This window comes from Zootermopsis nevadensis, unplaced genomic scaffold (assembly GCF_977971745.1).
Source record: "Zootermopsis nevadensis isolate Lab colony 2312 unplaced genomic scaffold, Znev_1.0 Znev_ptg000013l, whole genome shotgun sequence".
Taxonomy (NCBI): Eukaryota; Metazoa; Arthropoda; class Insecta; order Blattodea; family Termopsidae; genus Zootermopsis; species Zootermopsis nevadensis.
This window is the reverse complement of record NW_028259145.1, coordinates 11,719,826-11,735,866: the sequence shown is the minus strand read 5'-3', so window position 1 is coordinate 11,735,866 and position 16,041 is coordinate 11,719,826. Positions and strand designations below refer to the sequence as shown.

Here is a 16,041-nt window from a genome sequence, read left to right as displayed (position 1 = left end):
AAATGCGCCTCTATTTATTTTTATTAGAAGTTGAATAGGATACATAAGAATGTTACATTGCCTCAAGGTTACTTTCCGATTATCATGCTTTAAACATAGAAAGGGCGAACTACGCACCAGGCAGACAAATAATGCTACGAAACATTTTCAATATAATATTTCCAATGTAGCTTCATTACTGTCCTTTATACTATTATTCATATGAAACAAAGTTAGAAAAGTACACATCTTATTACAAATAGGTACGCACCGTAAATGCAAGTGCATTTTATGTAGTCAGCTTCGTTGTCAGTGTCTCGCAAATAACGTCGTGTGAAGAAAATGAATGTATATAAATAATTAAATATTAATTGAATGAGTAGGCTGCAGTTATTAATTAATATTTATTCTGCACTGTAAACAAACAAGTACATATAACACAAGAAGAAATAATGATTATCATAAATATGTACATAAGTTAGAACTTTATAATAGCAAACAGTTAGTAGCAGGTTGTTTCTTTTATAACAAACTGCCTACCATAATAAAACAAATAAGAAATAACAATCAGTTTAAGAAGGAATTGAAGGACTTTCTTATTAAGGGGTGTTACTATTCACTATAAGACTATCTTAATGAAGAATTTTCGAATATTGGCTACTGATAATTCAATATGTATAATGCTATATCTCCAAACGGAATTATATCATATTCATTATTGTATGGTGATAATGTATAATATAGATTGACTTATCCTATATCAATGTATCTTTGATCTACAGGAAATAAAGTATTATTATTATTATTACATATGCTTTACGTTCACATTCTAAACCCGCCATTCAAACAGTTTCTTTCTTATATAATTCATGTTAAAATAAGTGTTCAATTTATTATGTGGCCTCTGAAGCTGAACACCGTAGGGGAGAATAATTAAAAAGGTTATGCTGCCTTTTTAGGGGTAAAATGTCACAACCCTTCAAACTATATTCAATAGGCAAGTCCTACCAACCTTCGTCTGAATTTAGTCCTAAAAATTATACTACATTACCAACGAGGGCGAGTTCTGCAAGACAGATGTAACTTGTGATAGCGGTTTTTATGAGCTTTTAGTGTTGGCTGCATTGATGTTGGAAAATGGCATCTGCAATTTAATTTGTATGTGAAGTTAGGGTTAAGTGTGTGTTTCAAGTTAGTAATGTGTCTGAAGGTTGTGGTAAGTAGTTGCAAAGTTAAAGACGAATTCTCATGGTTGTACTTGTTAGCTCACACCTCGATGTATTCACTTTCTAAACTGCTGTTTTAACAGCGTTCATAATGGTGTCACTAGGGATTCGAGACTACGATTAAACAGCAGAAAGTTGTTGGATCTTATCTTCTTTATACATATTCGAGACTATTGATATCATTGAATTATAATGCTTTGTTACATGTTTTCGAAAATGCTTTTGCATTAAAATAAAACTGGCTGTATAAGAGATCCCAAAACTATTTGGTGTTGCCTTGATTATGTTTTTATTCTAAGGTTGAATTATATAAACATACTTGCCATAAACAACTAAATAATTATGAAATTTCAGAAAAGAAGATGAACTGCTACACTACCCAAGACTTCACATCTCAAATAAATTTACAGTCATGTACTACAAGTAAAAGTTGGATGTCACTAATATTGAAATGGTGAATTCTCAATCTATTTTGTGCCATAAGGAAATTATAACTCAAGGTGTATGGGGTGACAGACCACGAGAGGGTGGAAAGTGTACTGTAATCATTGATGATATTGTGACAGAAAATATTGCCCTGGATGAAGTTCAGCATGCAACGATGTCCATTTATTTGGGTTTGGAATTTAATGGATCATTGATTATAGGTGACAGTGATACAGATATAGACCGAAGTCTTGAGAGATGTATTCAGGCAATGCTACACATGGAAGTAAGCATGATTATTTTGACATTTCCTCCAAAATTATGTAGTGAAACTAGTTTAAAAACAAGAACTGTTAAGTGCAAAGTTCATTTGAAAGAAATACACAATGAACCTTATATTTTTGAGTGGAATGACAGTAAGAAATATGAATTAGCTATGTATCATAAGGTACGTGGTGTAGAGCTTTACAGGTGTGGCAGGACTAGAGATGCCTTTTTGAGATTTAGCAAAGCTATAAAATTTCTGATAACTATTATACCTGTTGAAGATTACACCTCTGCTGTGCAGAGGGATGATGTAATGTCATTACGTGTTATATTATGCAACAACATTGCTTCGTGTCAACTTCAGTATAAGAATTATTGTCATGTAATAAAAATGTGCAACAAAGTTCTGTTTCTAGAGCCTAATAATGTTAAGGCTCTTTTTCGAAGAGCTGTTGCTTACATGGGGAGTCAAGAGTTTGATAAAGCTAAAGAAGATTTGAACCGGGTACAACAACTAGAGCCAGGAAATGCAGCAGCAAGAGAGAAACTACGGGAATTGAAACAGTGGCAAAGGGAAAGTGATGCTAAATTGGCAGCTTCTATAAAGAAAATGTTTTCGTAAGTATGGCATGCCGCAAAATGAATATACCCACAGTTAAAGTTGAATATTTCTTTTATAATTCTGGATATCAGTGCTTTTGTAAGTTTTATTTATATTAATAAATATCTACATGTTTCCTGTGATCTGTTTATTATCGGTCTAAGCCCCCAGTTTCTGAGAATGCATTGTTGAATATATGTATAGGGATGGATAATTTAGCATCATAATTATGAAATTTAATCTTATGGTGTATATGGTTCTGTGTGGTTCTCTTGTGTGTTCCATATTTCTTGAATATGAACATTTTGTAGGGCTTTTTGTAGCTTAAGTGCGTCATGTTTGTGTTGAAGTCAAATATATATTTATTATTCGCAGTCTATACACAAACATATTTAAAATGTTGTTGTTAAAATTTATATAACACTATAACATCTGTAGTATAAAAATATTACAATAAGTTATATTATGTTATATTATGGCGCCATAATATAACATAATATAACTTATTGTAATATTTTTATACTACAGATGTTATAGTGTTATATAAATTTTAACAACAACATTTTAAATACGTTTGTGTATAGACTGCGAATAATAAATATATATTTGATTTTGTAGGGCATAAATCAGGGGAATGGACAGGCCCACACTTCGGAAATGATTTACTTCAGCATTGAGAAAATTGTGGAGTTGTCAGTCCTGCAGAAAAATAACATGTTGTGACATTATGACTGTTGAATAATGTATCTTTATGTTGAATTATTTAGTTAAAACAAGGTTCATATATTTGAAAATGTGGCAAAGTACACACTTTCTGTGGATTTTTTATTCCCTGGTCTTAATGTTATGGTGACACTTTGCATAACAGATTAAATGTAGCCTCCTCACTAAGAATGAAGTTTAATAAAAGTAGTTCATATTGTTCATTTCTGTCCAGCATTTATTATTATTATTTTTAACGTACTGTGTGCTATGTTCTTCAGGTGCCAGCATATCAGTTTCATTTTGAAAAGATCAACAACTGCACCATAGCTTAGAAAATTTTCAGGTTATACCTACTCTTCTGAGTTGTAACTTCATTCAGTCAAATGGTCAGATATAAAATAACAAACATATTCTAAATAAAACTTACACTATAAAATGGATAATGTATTCTTTTATATTTTGTTGCACTATCTTATATAATAAAAGAAATATTTGGCTTTCATTTTGGTGTGATCAATTTAATTAAGTAAAATTATGGTGTGAGTGCAGTTTTGCCACCATATTCAGCCCAATGCATACAAAGATGGTTTACAAATCAAACATATTTTGCCTAATGTGACTCTGATCTTCACTTCAACTACCAAAGGATGAATGTGTAAAAACAAACAAGGCCTGTAGAGACACATGAGAGTTATGGCTAAAAAAAAGAATTCAGAATTTAATATTATATTTGGATTTTTGGCTGGCATTGTTTACTGCAGAATTCACTCATTATGAAATTTATTCATTTTAATAGTGAAGTAATTTTCAGTTTTAAATGCATCTATAGACTTCTCAAAGAGGTTCATGGTATTACCTTTTTTTTCCTGAAAGTGTTTAGCGGCCTTCTAGTATACAGAAAAATGAAGCTGTTTTGAAGATTTTAGAAAATATGTAGAATGCATTCAGTGTACAGTTTCTTGTTAAATTTTGTAGTCTTTTATGTCACTTTAAAAGGAATGTAATTAAAAGACTGATGTGATAACTAGTATTGTGAAGAGTATTATGAACATCGCAGGAGATTAAATTTTGGAAACTCCTGCTATTACTCAGATTATAATTGTTTTTGTTCCAGTGTCTGTATTGTAAATACTAAATATTTATGTACAATTTTACTTGTATTGTAAGTGCTTGAAAATTGGTCTCCCATTGGAATTGGAGGACATTTAATTATCAGGAGCTTCATATTTGTACAGTCCACAGACCAGGAGAAAATCCCTGCTAGGAATTCGATACACGCGCATGCGCAAGATTTCGTGGTGACGACCCATCCTAAAAGCACTCATTCCACAACCACTGAACTAACAACAGGCTTTCATGTGTTCTAATGGGTATAGCTTTAAGATTACCTCACAGTGGCACAGTTATTTAATCTAGAATATTATCACAACACCCACAGAACACATTAGAGGTGCACTCACTACACACTACTCTTAACTGGTTGATGTTTTCAGTTTGTGTGTAGTAGTGTAAAACTCTGATGTATCAGACTTCCAACCAATAGCAGCCATCTAGTCCACTTGATAGTAAATATTCCTCCTGTACCGCCCCAGAAATGACTTCCACCCGCAGGGCTTTTCTCCTGGTCTGTGGACAGTACTCTGTACTCAGTGCTGTCATGGTGAGCAAATGAAGAAAGGTGTGGTGGGCAGGATATATAGCATGTATACAGGAGAAATGCATAACTATATTTTGGCCTGAAAATTTAAAACCACTGGGGAAGAAACCAGTAGGAGGGCAAATGATTAATTTCTTTGAGACTTCCCCCTTATAACAGTATCCAGGTTCATACAATGTATAAAGGTAGGGTTCCCATGGTAAATGCATTGTGAACCTGATCTCTTATCTTCATACATGTTTTGACATCTGAAAATCCATATTTTTGTAACCTTTGACACTGTGTAAATGTTGAGAATTATTTTACATTCATTTGGTTGCCAAAGTCTGTAATAAAGAATGTCAAGAAGATGGACTTCCTCCCACAGGGAAGCAACAAACCAGCCAGATTTAAACCAGGAACTATTTTTCCTATATTTTAAAAATCAGTATGTGAAAAAGTATGATGTTGAACCCTGTGTATCTGTGTGTATGTATACATCACATATTCACATTTATCAATAATTTAATAGGAATCAGTCTCAATGTATTTGTGTGAACTAGGACAATAGTAGCTGTTGCACCATAGATGTAAGATGTATAAAACAATATTTGATGGTTCAGCTATTTTTGTATTGATACCTATGCATAACAACAGACATTCTGTGATGAAATGTAGTAGCTTTGCACTTCACCAGTTAGATTCATAAGCTGTATCACACAAACAGTAGCCAGTAACAGGATTGGATAGGTTTACTTTTCGGTTAGACCATTAGTATATGGTCGAAACCAAATTTAATGAAAATGCAGTCATTCCTGAGGTATTGCAAAAGTACAGATATATCAGTGGTGATTGCGTCATCAGGTTAAGAAAGGTAATAGCATAGTCTCGATAATGCCCAAGGTCAATGCTAACGATGTAATTCGTGGGAACTATTAAAGTGATATTGACGCGCACTTGCATTGAATCATGGTTGTCATGGCTACCATCTCACTACTCGTTTTGTTGGCGATATTTCGGACAAGGCTGCAATGACATCATCTCATCACCAAATTTAAACTGTTCTGGAATTTTAAAATGCGTACAGGGGAAGGGGGTGGGATCGCCACCTAACATGATGTCAGCATCACTAATAATGGCGCCTGTTCTACCTTCCTACTTCGAGGATCTGTCAGGTTGGTACTGTCGATTCCAGGAAATTAATAAGAATGTGGTGGACGAAACTGCAGCGGCACAGAACCGGATTTGCTAATTTGAATCCTAGTATTATGTGGAATGACTTGTTTGTGAGGGTCACCGATAGATGGTAGCATGACTACTTTGACTGAAGGAAGCTATTAATGGCCAGGTAAGCGGTCCACAAGGTTTGCTTCCCTCCAGCTTGGCAAAAGAACCGCCCCCCCCCCCAAAAAAAAGAAACATCCAGAGCAGTCTGAAAATCGTTCGATTAAATCACTTAAATGACAAAGTGGCAATAGATTCAAGAAATTATATTAGTGATGACAACTTTATCTTGTTCTGTCATACAATGAAATTGATTTTTTGCTAATAAACTGCAAACCTCATTTCTGTATATATCACCTACACATATTTAGGTAATAACATTAAAATAGCAGCAGGGAAATTATGTAGGAAAGAAGAAATGTTCTGTATTTTTTAGCACTGAACAAGAATTCTCACTTGGAATTTGGTCACACGGTGAATGTACAGATGTGGCATTAGCTTTCTATAATTCTGCACTTTTTAAGAACTGCCAATGTTTAGATTTTTTGATTGTTTTAAATATAGACATTGCTGATCACACAGTACACATTCTCCTGCTTGTATGTTTTCAGAATTAGTCGTTGGTTTTGTATGTTCCATCTGCCGTCACCGTTGATGATTGTCGGAGGCAGAATATTATGGAAACAGAATGGTAGCTAACAGTTTTATGGCTAAACTACCTTTATACCAAAGCCATACCGCCCGTTAAACGCCAACGACTCTAGTGTGGTTGACGTGATTCACCGTCGTACGTCGATTTGAAGTACTCGATCAGTACTATTCAACCATTGCTAAATAAGCAGAGAAGCTGTGAGTTCTGTGCCGCACGTTCAAACGAAATTCAAACATATGCAGGTTTGTAACATCGCAGAATGAAAACTCCGTGATAGAACAAGTACAAGTTGTAAGGTTGATACGAAAATTACGTATATTCTTATTCAATATGGCCGATGCTGAACATCCGAAACATAGGACGAGTCCTGGACCTGATAGATTTCATGAAGGTAGGCGTTACATTTTATTCTGCAGAATATTCAGATTGGATTGTGACGAGGGACATGTGGCTTGAAATATTTCCAGAGCAGTTTCATTAATTTTTTGAGAACCGATATTTGTTGGACGCATTGCTGCTCCATTATGGCAGTTACAGAAGTGTGGGAAATAACGTTAAAGTTATTACGTTTCATTTAATTAATATAAATCAAAACATTCTACCGTACTGCTTCACATTTTGAGCACACTTTGTTATTAAAAAACTTACGTTGACTGCCACTTCTGAAAACTTGGTGAAGACCCTCCACTCCTATTAGATCTTATTTGAAAATTAGCGGGGCCCATTGCAACGCACCGTCAAAACTTTGACTTGTGATCCGAAATAATAACTTGTTTGTTTATTGTATTAAGCTGGTTTATACATTAAGAAAGTATTTACTTAACTGATTGGCAACCAAAGTGAGCAACTGCAGAAGTGTAGAAAGTATAAAATATGATACAAATGTGTACTTCTGCACAGATACAATTTTTTTTAGATTTTTGTTGGTTTGAAGACACCATAACCAAGGTTGCAAATATTTTATTGCTATGAGTATAGTGTTCTGTTTGTTATGATAATCTTATAAATGATCTTAAGCATTTGTTTTGTGTAACACAGCCAGTCACTTTGATTGTATACCGTCAAATGATAGGAAAAATGAATTGGGAGGGATATGAAAGAAACCAGTTGTGGACTAATTTAAGGTACTGTCTTGGCATCCTGGAGGGAGTGAGTAAAACTACAAAAACTGTTAGAATAGTTAGTCTTTAGACTTAGATTAGAAACCAGGACCTCCCAAGTATGAAGCACTTGGCTGCAAAATTCAGTAAAAATCTTTTGATAATGATTTCATGTTGTAAGATTTCTTTTGTGTGTGTGAGGTAGGGATTGGTCATTTGACATTTATATATGTATGGAATAAAAACACGTCTTGTCACGAATTGTGATTTTTAGTGTTAAGCCAGAAATTTGAAGATTAAAGAATGATTATATGTTACAGAAAAGAGAATTAGTGTATGTTAGGAGTGTGACATCAGAATGGTTATAGTAGTAGAGGTGTAATGTGGAGAGGGTGACTTCTTTCTCAAGAATGCTATATTTATTCTGCTTCCTTTATTTCCAGAGTTTATTTCAAATGTTTAAGTCTAATCTTAAATTGTGCACAATCAAACTTTTGCTGAAACACTGGATATTTTTGAACATTATGGTAATTATTAATACCAGATATTGTTTATGGAGGCTAAAGGTTTGTGGCAAAGTCACTAGTTTATTTTAGTCAAGTTTGGTTTGACATTGCTTATTTCACCAAAATTTAGTGATATAAATAAGGTTAATGTCAAAGAAACTTTAGATTATTTAAAATTTCAATAACCGAAGTTCATCTTGATAACAAACTTAAATTTTAGATCAAATTACAATTACAGATAGTGATTACTAGCATTCATTTCAGAATCTTTTATATGATCATCTTCTATCTAACAACGTAATGATTAAAGTATACTGTACCTGTGTAAGACTTGAGGTTCTCACAGCGGTGAGTATGAAGATTTCAGTCTTCTGGGTTGTTGCGCTGTGTAGTCTGGTCGATGTTAACCAACGTTTCAGAGGTCATACTGCCTCTGTCATCAGGGCGATGACGGAGGCAGTATGACCTCTGAAACGTTGGTTAACATCGACCAGACTACACAGCGCAACAACCAAGAAGACGGAAATCTTTATACTGTACCTGTTGCATGGTGTGAAACTTGGTCTTTCAATTTATGGTGAAAATATAAATTGGAGATATATTTTTATTAAGTAACTGTCTCTACACAACAATACTTCTAATTTATGCACTATACCTTCATTTACCATATGTCCTGATGTTTGTTTTGTTACGCTATGTGTTTCGGATATCTTCAGGCTGCTGTCTGTGTATGTGAATTGTTCTGTTATGATTAATTGTCTTCAAATGACTTAGGTACTTTGCAATGTGTTGTACTCAGCAGAGTTGTTGCTATGGTATGATCAGTTGAGGCTCATCCCATCACTTGGTGTATTTGTTAAAAAATGCTCATAATAATAGAACAATTTGTGTAGATAGACAATGGCCTGAAGATGGACTAATATGTCTGAAACATGTTGCCTAGAAAAATAAATGTCAAGACATAGTGCATTTATTTACAAATTTTGTTTTGTTGATATGGTTACTTAATAGTAATACAGCTACGTCTATAACAAGATACTCCAGTACATCCTAATAGATTCAAAGTTTTTGAAAGTAAAGTGCTGAGATGAAGTGTTGATCTTTAACAGAGAAAAAATAAGAGGAGAATGAACAAATTTCATAATGAGGAGCTTCATATTTTGTGCTCTTCAGACATTGTTAGAATAATTAAATCAGGGAGGATGAGATGGGCTGAACAAGTAACATGCATGGGTTAGGTGAGAAACCACTTAATGAGACCAGGGCATAAATGGGATAATATTAATCCTTTTAAGTTGAGGCTTGTCAAAATAACGTATAATAGTTTAATTCATACTGCAAAGAACAACTCATCACCTCCCTATGATAATGATCAGTAGGTTAGTGCTGTTTAAGGGAATATTTGCTGAGAACCATATAAAGCACTTTACCACTGAGCTGTAAAGGATTAATAGGGTTTATTGGTGTGAATTGATTCTGCTGCAACAGAATAGGGTTCATAGGTGTTCTTGTTTGATCATAGTCATGAATCTTTAGGGTCCATAAAAGACTTGAGTAATTATTGACTAGTTGATTGACTGTTTGCTTCTCAAGCAGGGCCCTGCTCAATGTAATTAACTACAGATCTTCAGGTCTCTAGGACATAAAAGATGCAGATTGAAGTTACAAAAGTCCCAAAATTTGACAAGACTGTACTTCAATGAGTCAGTGACTTTCTTGTGTTGTAAGTTTAAGTAATAATTAATATGCATTTATTTTTGGCAGGTTTTCATTATATTTGTTTGAATAGTGGATTGTATATGTGTTCATTAACAAAATTCTCTAGAAAAGACTTGGCACATAATTTTTTAAAAATTGCTTTTGTCTTCATAGGAAAGATGTCTGGAATTTTAAATTGTTGCATTGTCTCTTAGAAAATTCTGCTTGTGTATATTTTGTTACCTGATGTTGATACAACCTTAGAGTTTTTAGCTGTTGCCACATTTATAATTAACAATAATTTTCATAGAAAACATACCAGATTTCATGTGTCTAGCAAAAATTGTTTATAAGTTGTTCTTAAACAAAAGTAAATGCAGCGAAAATAACAATTGCTCCATATTTTTTCAAGTATTGCATTTGGATTACCTCCACTCTGGAATATCATTGCATGGCATTGTTAATTGTAGGGAATTAAAGAAGTATGGACACATCATGACCACCAATGCCATGATGTTCATGAAACCAGTCTTTGTTTTAAGTATGGTGAAAATCCATAGGCTGCTGATATGAATAGTGAAGCTAATAGAATAATTTATTTTTAGAAAAGCTCCGGGGAGCTGTTAATGACTTATGTATGCAAATACGTTAATTGGGATGGTCCACATCGGTTATGGTGACTAAAAATATAAAATACTTAGAAATTATGCCAAAAGTGTTGTTGTGTGAAGGTTTTTTTAGACGTAGGAACTGGTTAAAAGTTATCTTGGTAGAGTTTGTACCAAAATGACATTTTATGATTTTATAACCCCACTGCTTCACAGTAATGTAATCAAGTTTCCTGGCCATGAAGCCTACTCTTGTATTAGAAATTTTATGTGTTTCTAAAGGCCATAGGTGTGCAGCAGTAATTAGTGTGTTCATAGCAGTTTCCTTTCATCTTTATTTTGCCAAGTAACATATCAGTGCTAAAATGACGGAGCGGAAGTTCTTTTTAACCAGATTGGTTTGAAATGCAGGTGTGGTGTCAGATAATTCCCTGGCCCTCTCCCGATTAAAAACAATTTTTAAATACTGGAAAAAGGAACCATACCAAATATTAATCCCAAAAATTAACATTATTAAAAATGTTATTGTATACTGACTACAAAAGTAGTTCACGTACTGGTTAAACGTATTTGTAAGCAAATTTTTTAGTCCCCCCCTCCCCTGGCAAAAGTCCTGGCGGTGACCGTGGTTTAGGAAACGTAACGAAAGTTTATTCGTTTACAATTTTTGTGTAATTTACTCAAGAAGTGCACAGTAGAAGGACGAAGAGAGCTTGCAGTGGAGGAGACGAAAACTTGGCAAGTTTTGTGAAGCCAAAAATATCGTCGTGATTGCGAGCTGAACGCCATCTGCTTGGGGGGGGGGGGGGGGTTCTCAGGGTAATATCATGTAGATACAGTCAGTCAGTGATTGTACTTATGGTGTGGAAGCACTAGTGCATTGCTTGGGAAAAGGGGCACGCTGTTGTGATGCAGATATTGTATGTTCGACGGAATAAATACTTTAATAGGTAAGTCCGTGGTTTATATAGCGTGCCGTTTTACGAAAGCTCAGTTTAAATAAATAATAATGATCCGTGGCGTAACAGCCCTCTGAGAGCAAAAGCCGACTAGCTGGCTGCTGGCCTCACGTTCACATGCCTAAGCAGAGGTGATCATCCATCCAGATATAGGTTATGAGATTTAATTTCTTATAATCATTCGATAGCTCATTTACTATTCAAGATGTATCGTAACTGCATACGGAATGCTTCGATGTGGTAACCACATGTGAATTACTAGATTCGAATTACGGCCGGAGGTCTGCTTTGATGATGCGTCTTTCTTCCTGCCTGTGGATATAGTATTTTCAAATTATAACTGTTTCATTAATCACCGCGTTATCAACAAAACTGTGATTATAAAAATATGAAGTTAGATAAGATTTACATATGGTATACATGCGAAGTGTTCAAATATTTTGCTGCCTATAAAGTACCTCGTCCTTTGTTTTAGATCTCATGTTGGCGATAAATGCAGATTCGAAGTCGCGATGAAATTAAACTTGGCATGTGGAAAGCGAATAAATATTTTTATCGTCATGATGCAAAGGAGAGAATGCATGACCTTCAAACCTTGTGTCGTGTTCAGGTGAAACAGGTGTACGCCTATTTATGGCGCGACTGTGGGACCGAATGTTGGTAAAAAAAGCATGCGAGAATTTAGTAAAGAAATCACAGCAACACCTGCTTAAAGTGTAACTTACATTACACGGAAATAGTTTTTATTGGAATGTCTTTGGCGTTTGATTGTAAAAATTAACGTAAAATTAATCCTAATAAAATGAAACACGGGGTTGCCATGGAGAATAGAGTAATATAATGAAAAGTAGCGTGCTTAAATGTCTACTGGTTTCTCTTCAAGTAGTTTTGACACGCGTTCTGTGCTACCAGGGATCTCGTCTAAAAAGGAACAATGCTCTCGTTAATGGGGGGGGGGGGGTAAATCTTACCTTCAGAGTAAGTAAGTGTAGAATATTTTAACGCACTTTAGGAGAAAGGAAAGATACAATACGGAAAATTGCCTTGGTCATTAACAGCGTATTTTTTATATGTTGCATGTTTTATGACTTTATGTGAATTATAAATGCAATGCAAATACTGGGCAGCATTTATTTTGAAATAGCTTTTTCTTAACGGAAACCTGCCTGAAACCGAATAATGTCCAGGTTCCTTGAGATTTCGTTAATAGCAGGATTCAACTGGAATTCATATGAATAAAAAAATTGACAGTGGAACCATGGTTCCGGAGAATTTGACGTAAATACGTCTATACGGAAAGGAAGTTTATATATTAGCTTTATTCTAAATATTTCCTTTATACATGCTTTACAATTGAGATAAGTTTGATTAAAACATTGCTTATTTAACTTGAATTAGTTACGCTTAAAATGGGTCTGTGGTAGCTGAATGTAATGTAATGAAATGTAGTGTAAGGTAAGGTAATGTAATGTTTCCTAGGTAACAACAATGCCGAGTAATGTAATGTAACGTTTCCTAGGTAACAACAATGCTGAGTAAACAGATGACGTTTCCTAGGTAACAATAATGCCGAGTAAACAATTGACGTTTCCTAGGTAACGACAATGCCGAGTAAACACGACGTTCCCTAGGTAACCAGGTTACACTTTTTCGTTTCCCTTTTTTGCGTATTTACGTCAAAAATGTATTTGTTTCTCCGAATGTGGAGTGGGCGTTAAGGTTTTAACTAAATTTGTCTACAAGGCCAGAGCTTTTCCTGTGGTGTGAGTGGTATACATAGCTGCAATCTGGCATCGTAAATCTGAAGAAATCGTAGAAGACAGCAGACAAGTAATGTAGTGATTGAGATAAAAATAAACATTATGATTGGCGCACCTGTTCTAAATTTTAATAAAATTTTAAAATTCCAATACAAAGGTGGTTTCTTGCCTGGGTGGATTTAATTAGTTGACACAGAATTGTTGATGTATAGCATTTTTGCGTTTGAATATTCCAGGGAGTTGTGTATATAACTGGTAGAAACAGAACAGTGTGGCGCTGTTTCGGATATGATTATAATGTTTAACGGTAAATTGGTATTGTCACAGATGATGGCTACCAATAAGGGTGGAGTTTTTTCTTGGATTCGCTTTGAAATTAAACGGGAAATTTATGTTCTGAGGCTTTCGTAGTCGCAGTGCGAGGATGGCGGTGTATAGACTGGCGCTTTGTTGGGATTTGACTTTGCTTGGCTTGGATTTAGCAATGTTTCTTGGCTGTAGTTTGTATCGTCTAAACTCTCGTTTTCTCACATTATCTGTGTTGACTTCTGACGCGTTGGTCTGCAGTGGTAAGAAGTGAGTAGGCATGAAATGAGTGAGGAAGGATACGCCCAATTTGGGATGGGAAAGAAGGCTTGGAGTTCTGTTTCGAACTTCGTATGATTCGCCTTATTAACCGTAAGGCAGTTAAATCCCACTTGCAGGACGTACGCTATATATAAAGCATGAAAAATGTATTTTCTGTAATTTAAGCAACAGAATTTGCTACGTTCTTTCTCTGTGTGTTTATGTTCTGTTTAGGAGTTCGTCGTCTGGGAGCAGAGCCTTGAATTTTCGAAAGCTGTACACACACAGCCAGATGCCAACCCAACTTACGTGAAAGATGGATGGCATGTTGCAATATAAATATTTAATGCCTTTTGTACGGCATTGAGATTACGTTGCATCGACGTGATATAAAGATATATGTATATATATATAAAAATTAGATCCAAATTAGAACTTGACGCACGTTATTACAGCTCTTGAACAAGAAAATAAATTGCTAAGGCGATAAGAGACATTCATTCTGCGTATTTTTTCTGTAATCCTGTTGCTGATATTGTTTTCTGTTTGCCTTTCCAGCGTGATGCGTAATTTAAGAGATATATAGGATGGGTGCACAATTTTAGGACTTCTCCGATTAGTTTGACTTTTCTAATGTTACAAACAGATTGCGTTACTGCATGGTTGGCTGAAGTAGGCAGAATCACAGGTGTTGAGGGGATATAATTGCCATTTGTATAAGATATTTCCCTTAGTTTGTCATTTCCAACTCGCTGCTGAAGGCAGGAATCTGCTGTGTATTATTATTGACCTCTAAAACATAATGCTAATTACACTGGCAGGAAATCCGCTAGCGTTCTGCCATAGCACACGTTTTAAAAAATGTATGAAGTTTGATAAATATTGGTCACATTGCTTAAACGAGACAAAGATAAATTTTTTTCGAGCTCGTCCGATGTCATCCCTGCTATCCTGTAATTCAGCACTTAATAACTTGTGTATTTGAAAAATCGACTTTAAATATTTATATCATAAATGTTTTGCTCGTTTCTTTTGACGTGTAGGACTCAGCCCGCGAAATAAAATTACATGAAACTCCTGTCAAATCTGACGTCGACAAGTTTCATTATTAATGTTGCCTGTGCTCAACGTATTTTTCTGCTGAACAATTAAGTTTAACGTACCACCTGAATTTTTATCAAAGTAATCGTTTGATATCAAATTTCTTACACTTTGGAAATTAGGGGCTTTTTACCTAATTAATGCCTGATTCTCCTGTGAAAATGATACCATCTTTACAATACAGAAGATTTGTAAATCATAAATGCCGCGCAGTGTCTAAGACACCGTGGGTGTTCTTGCACGGGTTAAATAACTGCTCTGTCGATTTAAGTTATTTGCTTAGTATGTTTACTTCACGATTACAAATATTAACTGGTTCATGCTGTTTAAGAAAATAATCACTGTTGACAGTGAGATTCGAAACCCATAAACAGAAAATGCATTTACTGATAGTTTAAACGGTTGGTGCGTATAGTTACCACTGGCTTTATAGGATTAAGGTGCTTAGAGCCTAAACTGTATGTCGACGACCTTTATCGCAATATACGACCCAGTTAGCATACTGGTAGGTTGAAATGTATGAGTGCTAGTTTCTTGGAGTCGATGACACTGGTGATGAACGATAATAAATGACGGAGTTAATAAAGGGCAAGAGGAGAAACCTGCGTTGACGTAGTTGTCACAGGTCTGCCACGTGGTCGATCAAAGTTGAGTTTTAGATCCAACGATTGGAAACTGGTACCAGTCTAGCGGGACGTTTATATCTTCAGGACTTTCCCGGCGAGTAGGTGGAAGAAAGATATGTCATAAATAGAAACGTCGGTTTTCTACTCTTTAATCTTGTCAAACCGAATGTCACGACCAAATGATTAACACTCCTGTTTAGTATTTGGGAGGTCTGGGGTTTAAGTCTCTGGCTCGGAGACCGACTGTCATGACAGGTCTTCTTTAGTTTCTTCAGTCCTTCCACAAAAATTGTGACAAATTGTAACTGACGTTGACCACGACCGTTTCCTTACATATCATTTTCAATTCATTATTCGGTAATCCTGCCATTCGACGCTTGACTGTGCTACTTACAGCGCC

General features: G+C 35.1%; 2 protein-coding genes and 1 long non-coding RNA gene across 6 annotated transcripts in view; all 3 read left to right on the top strand.

Annotated features, from left to right (window-relative positions):
• The first annotated feature begins 1,074 nt into the window (after window positions 1-1,074).
• Bdbt (Bride of doubletime) lies at window positions 1,075-4,358 on the top strand. Its single transcript, XM_022067512.2, has 2 exons — window positions 1,075-1,195; window positions 1,560-4,358. The coding sequence occupies exon 2, from the start codon at window positions 1,657-1,659 to the stop codon at window positions 2,518-2,520; it is 864 nt and encodes a 287-aa protein (XP_021923204.1). The 5' UTR covers window positions 1,075-1,195; window positions 1,560-1,656; the 3' UTR covers window positions 2,521-4,358.
• A 2,606-nt stretch (window positions 4,359-6,964) lies between these two features.
• The window catches only part of atl (atlastin GTPase), a 41,914-nt gene continuing 32,837 nt past the window's right edge, over window positions 6,965-16,041 (top strand). Inside the window, exon 1 of one of the 4 annotated variants that reach the window (XM_022067023.2) lies at window positions 6,965-7,107. In XM_022067023.2, the coding sequence (XP_021922715.1) occupies window positions 7,047-7,107 (61 nt within the window). In that variant the 5' untranslated portion in view covers window positions 6,965-7,046. Of the gene's footprint in view, window positions 7,108-11,440; window positions 11,579-13,243; window positions 13,418-16,041 lie in introns of those variants that run through there. The other 3 variants (XM_022067082.2, XM_022067030.2, XM_022067050.2) reach the window with 3 other exon arrangements.
• LOC110831276 (uncharacterized) lies at window positions 13,424-14,414 on the top strand. Its single transcript, XR_002543531.1, has 2 exons — window positions 13,424-13,923; window positions 14,149-14,414. It is a non-coding gene; the product is annotated as an uncharacterized LOC110831276 (long non-coding RNA).